This window comes from Armigeres subalbatus, chromosome 1 (assembly GCF_024139115.2).
Source record: "Armigeres subalbatus isolate Guangzhou_Male chromosome 1, GZ_Asu_2, whole genome shotgun sequence".
NCBI classification, from domain to species: Eukaryota; Metazoa; Arthropoda; class Insecta; order Diptera; family Culicidae; genus Armigeres; species Armigeres subalbatus.
Genome location: NC_085139.1, coordinates 60,488,695 through 60,499,816, shown reverse-complemented (window position 1 = coordinate 60,499,816; position 11,122 = coordinate 60,488,695). Strand labels below are relative to the sequence as shown.

The 11,122-nt window shown below is 27.0% G+C and overlaps 1 protein-coding gene across 6 annotated transcripts in view; it reads left to right on the top strand.

The window, feature by feature from the left end:
* Positions 1-222: 222 nt before the first annotated feature.
* The window catches only part of LOC134226083 (sodium/potassium-transporting ATPase subunit alpha), a 209,110-nt gene continuing 198,210 nt past the window's right edge, over positions 223-11,122 (top strand). For 5 of the 6 annotated variants that reach the window (XR_009983398.1, XM_062706641.1, XM_062706632.1 and 2 more), the window contains exons 1-2: positions 223-377; positions 512-823. Coding sequence is in view for 4 of the 6 variants with exons in the window: in XM_062706641.1 (XP_062562625.1) it covers positions 800-823 (24 nt within the window). In the remaining 2 variants the exon portion in view is untranslated. The remainder of the gene's footprint in view (positions 378-511; positions 824-11,122) is intronic. The other variant, XM_062706709.1, reaches the window with a different exon arrangement.

Below are 11,122 nucleotides of genomic sequence, written 5' to 3'. Positions count from 1 at the left end.
TTTCTCCGCGTGCCCCCCGTCTCTCTCACATTCAACGAAACGTAATTTGACAGTAGCTCGAGTAGGTGGTTGTTGGGACCTGTTTGACGTTTCTTTCGCGCAATGCTGTGGTGTGCGTGCGCGACCGCAGAACTCGGACTCTCATCCCGTCCGTATGTAAATGTGTGCGCGAGAGCGAGAGATGTGGAATTTTCGCTTGTGATGATGATGGTTAGGACACTGTTGGGAACGCGGATCGAAGAAGAGGCAATAATTGTTTTCTTCGCGTCGTATTCCTGCTAGTCGGGGAGCGTGTGAGTTGTGTGGTGCAATTGTATAACTGAACCCCTTTTCGGGATCTGTGGAACTTTTGAGGACTCTGGTCCGGTAGAAAACAGGTAGGGATTTGACGACGTTGGAATATCCGGTAACGTTGTTTGGTTTAGGGGACAGTGTAAGAATTAACGGAGACTGATAAATCAATCGCGACTTTGTGACCGCAAGTGTTTGGTAATAGTTTTTTACTTTTCAGAATAACCCCTCGTCCGCGAGGTAGGTGTGTGGAGTGTGAGCCCCCCTCGTCATTTGCCAGAACTAGTTTCTACGGACATAGTTGGCGTTGCGAAGTGATCTTCGTGGTTTTATTTTTCCGTTGTCGAAGAAAAACAGTAGATTCAGGGATATCTTCCCTTAGACAGTGCACGATTTGACGTTTTGACCAGGGCAGCCAGTGTGGTGTGGAGTGGTGAGCGAACTGCGAGATTACCCCCGCACTGACATTGAGTGTTCGTTTAGTTTGTGAGTGTGTTATTTTTATAATATGGCAAGATCGATCGATGAAGAGGTAAGTACCTTGATATTTTCCATATTTTCATCCCTTTGACCTTTGGGTTCCAACGGATTAATGGACAGGATGAGATTCTGATGGGGATCCTAACATTTCCACCCATAAATCGTTCTGTGTGACAGTTCCGAATTAGTTGTCAAATAATGACGAATAATTAATTAAACCTTGTTTTGATTGATCATCCAAGCAGTTTCTTGACGTGCATTGGGGCTTTATTATCTGTGAGCAATTGATGAATCATTGAACAACTTTAATTTCGCTCACCGTATCTTCGTGATAATCTTTCTAATGAAATTCTCGTCAACAATAAACAAAACCGTTTCATAATCGGATCCGAGGTAACGCCCTACCGAGTGTGTGAGAGAGAATTCAGAGTGTATGAAGAGCCACTTAGGTGTACAATACATGGCCATTCAAATGTTCAAGCGCTGGCTGTCTTCAGTCGCCGCACCTCATACATACACTTGTTTCTACTTCTTTGAGAACTGTTGTTATTTAGTCGAAAGCCAACCGACGGCTGTTTCTGTTTCTGAAATTTCTTGCTCACTATTGATTTATCGATCACCGCGACTAGTCTGCTATTTTCGGCGAATCTTCTCAACGCCCTGTGCCAAGTTGTTGTCGCGCATTCCAACACGGCATTGTCAACAAAAATTTCCATTCATTAGATGTTTTGAAGTGGGGTGCATGTGTGCAGGAGAGGGGTAACGCTGCCATAGCTTGTTAATTTTAATGAACTGCTCTCCCTTTGCGAGATAGGGTAGCGGCCTGATGGAATGGCTGAGCGGTTTCACACTCTTATCTGACTTCGAATAAGCCGATTTTTATTTTTTCTGATTATTGCTTAAGCCAATGTAAGGCAAAAGCGGCGACACAGAATTTGACTTCCGAACACGATACAACCATGTTTACCACTCAGAAACAATACGATCGAAAGCATTTGATACTTGACCATTTAACCTCGGTGTGAATCATAACCGGAATCAGTCGGGTACGAATTGGATCAATTTGTAGCCGGTTCACTTCGGTTGGGCGCGGTGAGCTTTCTCGACTCTGCGCATTTGTTTATATTTTTCGACAATGTCATGACAACCAGACCTTTGGGGTTTTTGATTGTTTATTCAAATTCAAAACGAAACATACAAAGTTAGCCAAATTTATAGAAGTTTTGAAAATTTACAAAATTTCTGCAATTTATAAAAAAAAATACAAAATTTATACAATATAAAAAATTAACGAATTTTAATAAAATTCTCGAAATTTGCAAATTTATTAAAATTGGGACGAAAAATTGGAACCGTTTGATTGTGGCAGTTATGCCATTTTTAAATGCTGGTCTAGAAATTAAGCAAAATATAAATATTTTTTCTTAATTTTGAAAATTTAAGGAAAAAATAATTTTTGTGATTATTTAATTTTAATAACTTTAAGATTTTTTTAAAATTTTTGTAAATTTAGCTAATTTTACTAAATTGCTCGATCAACGTTTCAAAAGGGCGTAACTGCTAAAATCAACAATTTCAGTTTTTCGTCCCAATTTTGATGGTTTTGAAAATTCACCAAATTTCAAATAAAAAAAATTGGTACGGAAATTTGCAATTCAATTTTAATTTTATACAAAATTTACAAACTTTATAAAATTTCCAAAATTTGCATAATTTGCAAAATTTACAAAATTTACAAAATTTACAAAATTTACAAAATTTCCAAAATTTACAAAATTTATAAAATTTCCAATATTTACAAAATTTACAAAATTTGCAAAATTTACAAAATTTACAAAATTTACAAAATTTACAAAATTTACAAAATTTACAAAATTTACAAAATTTACAAAATTTACAAAATTTACAAAATTTACAAAATTTACAAAATTTACAAAATTTACAAAATTTACAAAATTTACAAAATTTACAAAATTTACAAATCTTACAAAATTTACAAAATTTACAAAATTTACAAAATTTACAAAATTTACAAAATTTACAAAATTTTCAAAATTTACAAAATTTACAAAATTTACAAAATTTACAAAATTTACAAAATTTACAAAATTTACAAAATTTACAAAATTTACAAAATTTACAAAATTTACAAAATTAAAAATTTTAAAATTTTAAAATTTACAAAATTTACAAAATTTACAAAATTTACAAAATTTACAAAATTTACAAAATTTACAAAATTTACAAAATTTACAAAATTTACAAAATTTACAAAATTTACAAAATTTACAAAATTTACAAAATTTACAAAATTTACAAAATTTACAAAATTTACAAAATTTACAAAATTTACAAAATTTACAAAATTTACAAAATTTACAAAATTTACAAAATTTACAAAATTTACTAAATTTACAAAATTTACAAAACTTACCAAATTTACCGAATTTACAAAATTTACAGAATTCATAAAATTTACAGAATTATGTGATCAATTTTCAACAAATATGATGAAATTTTATCAAATGTTATAAAACTTTATCAAATTTTACCAAATTTTATTAAATTCCATCAAATTTCATCAAATATCATAAAATTTTATCAAATTTTATCAAATTTTATTAAATTTTATCAAATTAAAAAAAAATTATCAAATTTATCAAATTTTGTCAAATTTTATCAAATTTTTATCAAATTTTATCAAATTTAATAAAATTTGATAAAAATTTGATAAAATTTGACAAAATTTGATAAATTTGATAATTGTTTTTTAATTTGATAAAATTTAATAAAATTTGATAAAATTTGATAAAATTTGATAAAATTTTATGATATTTGATGAAATTTGATGGAATTTAATAAAATTTGGTAAAATTTGATAAAGTTTTATAACATTTGATAAAATTTCATCATATTTGTTGAAAATTGATCACATAATTCTGTAAATTTTATGAATTCTGTAAATTTTGTAAATTCGGTAAATTTGGTAAATTTTGTAAATTTTGTAAATTTAGTAAATTTTGTAAATTTTGTAAATTTTGTAAATTTTGTAAATTTTGTAAATTTTGTAAATTTTGTAAATTTTGTAAATTTTGTAAATTTTGTAAATTTTGTAAATTTTGTAAATTTTGTAAATTTTGTAAATTTTGTAAATTTTGTAAATTTTGTAAATTTTGTAAATTTTGTAAATTTTGTAAATTTTGTAAATTTTGTAAATTTTGTAAATTTTGTAAATTTTGTAAATTTTGTAAATTTTGTAAATTTTAAAATTTTGAAATTTTGAAATTTTGAAATTTTGAAATTTTGAAATTTTGAAATTTTGTAAATTTTGTAAATTTTGTAAATTTTGTAAATTTTGTAAATTTTGTAAATTTTGTAAATTTTGTAACTTTTGTAAGTTTTGTAAATTTTGTAACTTTTTTAAATATTTTAAATATTTTGTAAAATTTGTAAATTTTGTAAATTTTGTAAATTTTGTAAATTTTGTAAATTTTGTAAATTTTGTAAATTTTGTAAATTTTGTAAATTTTGTAAATTTTGTAAATTTTGTAAATTTTGTAAATTTTGTAAATTTTGTAAATTTTGTAAATTTTGTAAATTTTGTAAATTTTGTAAATTTTGTAAATTTTGTAAATTTTGTAAATTTTGTAAATTTTGTAAATTTTGTAAATTTTGTAAATTTTGTAAATTTTGTAAATTTTGTAAATTTTGTAAATTTTGTAAATTTTGTAAATTTTGTAAATTTTGTAATTTTGTAAATTTTGTAAATTTTGTAAATTTTGTAAATTTTGTAAATTTTGTAAATTGTGTAAATTTTGTAAATTTTGTAAATTTTTTAAATTTTGTAAATTTTGTAAATTTTGTAAATTTTGTAAATTTTGTAAATTTTGTAAATTTTGTGAATTTTGTATAAAATTAAAAATAAGTTGCAAATTTTCGTACCTATTTTGTTAATTTTGAAATTTGGTGAGTTTTCAAAACCATCAAAATTGGGACGAAAACCTGAAATTGTTTGATTTTAGCAGTTATGCCCTTTTTAAGCGTTGATCTAGCAATTTAGTATAATTAGCTAAATCTACAAAAATTTAAAAAGAATCTTAAAATAAATTAAATTAAATTATTACAAAACTTATTTTTTTCTTAAATTTTCAAAATTGAGAAAAATTATTTAAATTTTGTTTAATTTCTTGATCAGCATTTAAAAAGCGCATAACTGCGACAATCAAACAGTTTCAATTTTTCGTCCCAGTTTTTTTAAATTTGTAAATTTCTAGAATTTAATAAAATTTGTTAATTGTTTATGTTGTATAAATTTTGTATTTTATTTTATTTTATAAACTGCAGAAATTTTGAAAAAAAAAATCAAATTTTATAAATTTGGCTAACTTTGTATGTTTCGTTTTGAATTTGAATAAACAATCAAAAACCCTAAAGGTCTGGTTGTCATGACAGTGTTGAAAAATATAAACAAATGCGCAGAGTCGAGAAAGCTCACCGCGCCCAACCGAAGTGAACCGGCTACAAATTTAGCTAATTCGTACTCGACTGATTCCGGTTATGATTCACACCGAGGTTAAATGGTCAAATATCAAATGCTTTCGATTTTATTGTTTCTGTGTGGTAAACATGGTTGTATCGTGTTCGGAAGTCAAATTCTGTGTCGCCGCTTTTGCCTTACATTGGCCTTACATTTTATGAAATTTTATCAAATTTTATCATTTTTTAAAAACAGTTATCGAATTTTATCAAATTTAATCCAATTTTATCAAAATTTATCAAATTTTATCAAATTTTATCAAATTTTATCAAATTTTATCAAATTTTATCAAATTTTATCAAATTTTATCAAATTTTATCAAATTTTATCAAATTTTATCAAAATTTATCTAATATAATCAAATTTCGTCAAACTTTATCAAATTTTATAAAATCTCGTAAAACCTTATCAAATTTTATAAAATTTCATGAAATTTTATCAAATTTTATCAAATTTTATCAAATTTTATCAAATTTTATCAAATTTTATCAAATTTTATCAAATTTTATCAAATTTCATCAAATTTTATCAAATTTTATCAAATTTCATCAAATTATAAAATTTCATGAAATTTTATCAAATTTTATAAAATTTTATCAAATTTTATCAAATTGTATCAAATTTTATCAAATTTCATCAAATTTCATCAAATTTCACCAAATTTATCAAATTTTATCAAATTTTATCAAATTTTATCAAAATTTATCAAAATTTATCAAATTTTATCAAATTTTATCAAATTTTATCAAATTTTATCAAATTTTATCAAATTTTAACAAATTTTATCAAATTTTATCAAATTTTATCAAATTTTATCAAATTTTATCAAATTTTATCAAATTTCATCAAATTTTATCAAATTTTATAAATTTTATCAAATTTTATCAATTTTTATCAAATTTTATAAAATTTTATCAAATTTTATGAAATTTTATCAAATTCCATCAAATTTTTTAAAATTTCATTAAATTTTATCAAATTCTAATAAATTTTATCAATTCTATCAAATTGTATAAAATTTGATCAAAATTTATCAAATTTTTTAAATTTTTTTCATCAAATTTTATCTGCAGTTTGGCACCATCAAATTTTATCCAATTTTATCAAATTTTATCAAAATTTATCAAATTATATCAATTTTTTTCAAATTTTATCAAATTTTATCAAATTTTATTAAATTTTATCAAATTTTATCAAATTTTATCAAATTTTATCAAATTTTATCAAATTTTATCAAATTTTATCAAATTTTATCAAATTTTATCAAATTTTATCAAATTTTATCAAATTTTATCAAATTTTATCAAATTTTATCAAATTTCATCAAATTTTATCAAATTTAATAAATTTTATCAAATTTTATCAATTTTTATCAAATTTTATAAAATTTTATCAAATTTTATGAAATTTTATCAAATTCCATCAAATTTTTTAAAATTTCATTAAATTTTATCAAATTCTAATAAATTTTATCAATTCTATCAAATTGTATAAAATTTGATCAAATTTTATCAAATTTTTTAAATTTTTTTCATCAAATTTTATCTGCAGTTTGGCACCATCAAATTTTATCCAATTTTATCAAATTTTATCAAAATTTATCAAATTATATCAATTTTTTTCAAATTTTATCAAATTTTATCAAATTTCATCAAATTTTATCAAATTTTTTAAAATTTTATCAAATTTTATCAAATTTTATCAAATTTTATCAAATTTTATCAAATTTTATCAAATTTTATCAAATTTTATCAAATTTTATCAAATTTTATCAAATTTTATCAAATTTTATCAAATTTTATCAAATTTTATCAAATTTTATCAAATTTTATCAAATTTTATCAAATTTTATCAAATTTTATCAAATTTTATCAAATTTTATCAAATTTTATCAAATTTTATCAAATTTTATCAAATTTTATCAAATTTTATCAAATTTTATCAAATTTTATCAAATTTTATCAAATTTTATCAAATTTTATCAAATTTTATCAAATTTTATCAAATTTTATCAAATTTTATCAAATTTTATTAAATTTGATCAATTCTATCAAATTGCATAAAAGTTTATCAAATTTCATCAAATTATAAAATTTCATCAAATTTTATCTGCAGTTTGGCACCATCAAATTTTATCAAATTTTATCAAATTTTATCAAATTTTATCAAATTTTATCAAATTTTATCAAATTTTATCAAATTTTATCAAATTTTATCAAATTTTATCAAATTTTATCAAATTTTATCAAATTTTATCAAATTTTATCAAATTTTATCAAATTTTATCAAATTTTATCAAATTTTATCAAATTTTATCAAATTTTATCAAATTTTATCAAATTTTATCAAATTTTATCAAATTTTATCAAATTTTATCAAATTTTATCAAATTTTATCAAATTTTATCAAATTTTATCAAATTTTATCAAATTTTATCAAATTTTATCAAATTTTATCAAATTTTATCAAATTTTATCAAATTTTATCAAATTTTATCAAATTTTATCAAATTTTATCAAATTTTATCAAATTTTATCAAATTTTATCAAATTTTATCAAATTTTATCAAATTTTATCAAATTTTATCAAATTTTAACAAATTTTATCAAATTTTATCAAATTTTATCAAATTTTATCAAATTTTATCAAATTTTATCAAATTTTATCAAATTTTATCAAATTTTATCAAATTTTATCAAATTTTATCAAATTTCATCGAATTTTATCAAATTTTATCAAATTTCATCGAATTTTATCAAATTTTATCAAATTTTATCAATTTACTTGCCACAAATGATACATACTCATGCATTGGCGGTCATAGGAAAGCTTTAAATTAATAACTGAGGAAATGCTATTGGAATACTAAGTTGAAAAAGCCGGCCAAGTTACAGTTGGAATGTAGAGCCATTGAATAAGAAGAAGAAGTCGACATCTGATGCCCATTTAAATCACTAAACAGGAGGCTCCAATCAATGAAAGATAGATAACAGCTAATGTTACAAACACTTCCTCAAAGGGTCAAAATAAGGCCAGTTACCCTAATGAATTTGCATAGCTTGCAGAATTGTTTTGACTAAGACTACCCTCGCGTCTAAAGTGATTTTCATTATTACTCTTTCCATCACCGACTGTGAGCACACAGATACTTCAACCTGTAGAAGAACACATTCGTTGATTGATCGGGTTTAGTGTGCGGGCGGATGTGCTATGGGGGAAGAGACGCGTAAGCGACGAACGTTGGAACGCCAGTATTTTTTGCTCAATGTGAAGAACCTTAACCTCAAATAAGTAAACGTGCCGGTAAGAACAGCATGCATGGAATAAATTAACAGAGTATATATGCGAAACAATTGCAAAATGGGTGCCGTCGATAATTGAAGGAATTCGTTGTCGGATAACCAGATTACCGATCAATCCCTTCCAAACAGTAAAGCTGACCAACTTGCCAAAGTGACTCCCATCTAGTCTTGTTAAAATCTGGTTCATTGAGGGTGCGGTGCTAACTGCTAATAACCTGAGGCATAACAACGAGTATGCAAAACAAATTCAACCGACGGAAACCCCATCAACCGAACAAAAAAAAAAACTTGTTCCAGAAACCGGTTGACATGGCTTGGCAACACTTCTTCGCTGCAGTTTGGCACCAGCTTCAGGCAAAGCAAGAGCTCATTAATTTTATTTATTCTATTTTGCTGTTTATCTACTCGAATCCATCCACTGCCAGAATCAAAACAGATTTCTCATAGGAAACTGCCTTGCTTGTAGTACTTGTGAACGAATTAAGTTTTTTTCCGAAGCTCAATGACGTACACGTTCGCGATGTAAACAAACATTGAACGACCGCCACCAGTCATTGAATTTGTTTATCCTCAAGGTCCCCCGAAAAAAAAAAAGAATTGAATAATCTTCCCTTCTCCCTTGATACGGTTCTTCTGTAAGTTGTGTTTATCAAAGTAGGTCATCCACGCTGAGCTACACGCGTCAAAGAAACTCATAACAGCCCGCGCATCTCCGACGGCGACATTCTCATGTGTCGTTCGGTCGCCGTCACGTCACTACCCGCAAGTGCTTGATTTGATTGGATCGCCGCTACTACTGTGCGTGATGAATCACTGATCGACCAAAAGCACGTGAGACAAAACTATTTCATTTCATCAACAAACAAATCAATTCGATGTCGTTGCTCCATGGAAATCGTTTTATGAGAAGCACAATCAGTAAACCATCAGTTAACCATATCGAATTGCAAAAGGATTTATTCAAATTGCAAACTAGAATGCTTGAAACCGGCGAAAACCGGTTCTAGGTTCGAATAAATTAAGGTGTTCTGTGATGATTGTCCCCCACTCAGTAATGTCTGGCAGTGCTGGCATCTAACAACCGCTGGATGTGATTTTCCTTCCATCTGATAACAGATGGCGCCAGTGTGAAGTAATGCCGAATTTATCGCAACAACGGCTTTGAAAATCGTAAATTATGTAATCGTTGCATGAATCCTGGCTTCGTGTGGTTCCATAGTACCGAGTTGGATTGCATATTTCGATGATTTCGTTTAACTGATATGAACTCCGATCACAAACGGCGTTTTAATGTTGTATAGAAAAATGGTGGAAAACCTCAAAAAAAAAAAAACAAAACTAAGCAGTAAAGTAAAATCCAAACGAAAACAAAGCAACGTTCGATTTCAAAGTATGAATCGACAAAGCCGGGGAGATCCCCCAGACTGAGATCTGGATTTTTCCGGATAGTTTTTATTTGAGAACGCTGGCTGCGGTTACTGCATCAGGGCTAACCGTTCAGTATGAGAGATAGAGACAAAAAATAAGACAATCAATCACGCGTATTGGTGGCCTTGCTAATGTTTCACTGCCTGTTGTAACACGGTTAGTTACTTGCCTACAAATGTAAACGAAGAAGAAACGTCCCTCTGCAAGTCCCTCAGCCGACTAACTGCTATGGATTTTGTATCAATGGTAGGGTCTGGTCGGTTTGTAAGCTCTCTGCAGCGTGTTTTGGGGCAGCAGTAGTGGTTGCGGTAACTCTTATATTTGCTGTCAGGTTTTCAGGGTGATTAAGGTGTTTTGTAAATCGACGGCGTATCGATGATATCAATTTTAATTTGTGTTGTAAACAAATCAAGGTTGCGGAGTTTCGGATATTGATTCTTATTTGTGAAACGTATCTATAAAGCTAGTAGAGTAAAGACGATGACTATTGTAGATAAGATAACGATCAAAATTATTAGCCTTAAATAAATTATAATTTTAGATGTACGAAGAGTGAAGCCATAATATCACCGACGAACCGACGTGTCACTGGCGCTCGCTGATTGTCTCACACTTTTTAACGGTTATTCGCTTTTGTGGGCGATCGCTCCTGTCAAATGAGCTAAGACACAACTCCGCTGCAATGTTAATACACGTAGGTTGGTGGCTCAGCTATAAAAACTTCGCGAGCTATTATGGGGATGGCGGTAGTGTTCGATGATTTTTCAACATGGCGTCGTGGGCAGCAAATTTGAATTATTTTCTATGGGGTGACACGTCGGTTCGTCGGTGATAATATGTCCTTCGAATATCATGGACCAGTCGGAGCTCTAGAAAAAATATATTCATAGTTTTCAGTAACATAATGTTACATTAGAGTATCATTTTTATATTATTGTATTGTTAAACAGTTTTATTTTCAAGAACGTAATAAGACCAAACAATTCCCTCGTCTGATTACGTTGAGTGGTGTGGTCCTATCTTATGTCCCTATGTCTGTCAGTGGTCAGTAAGCTTCAGCCCTTTGCACATTTGAGCTACAGAA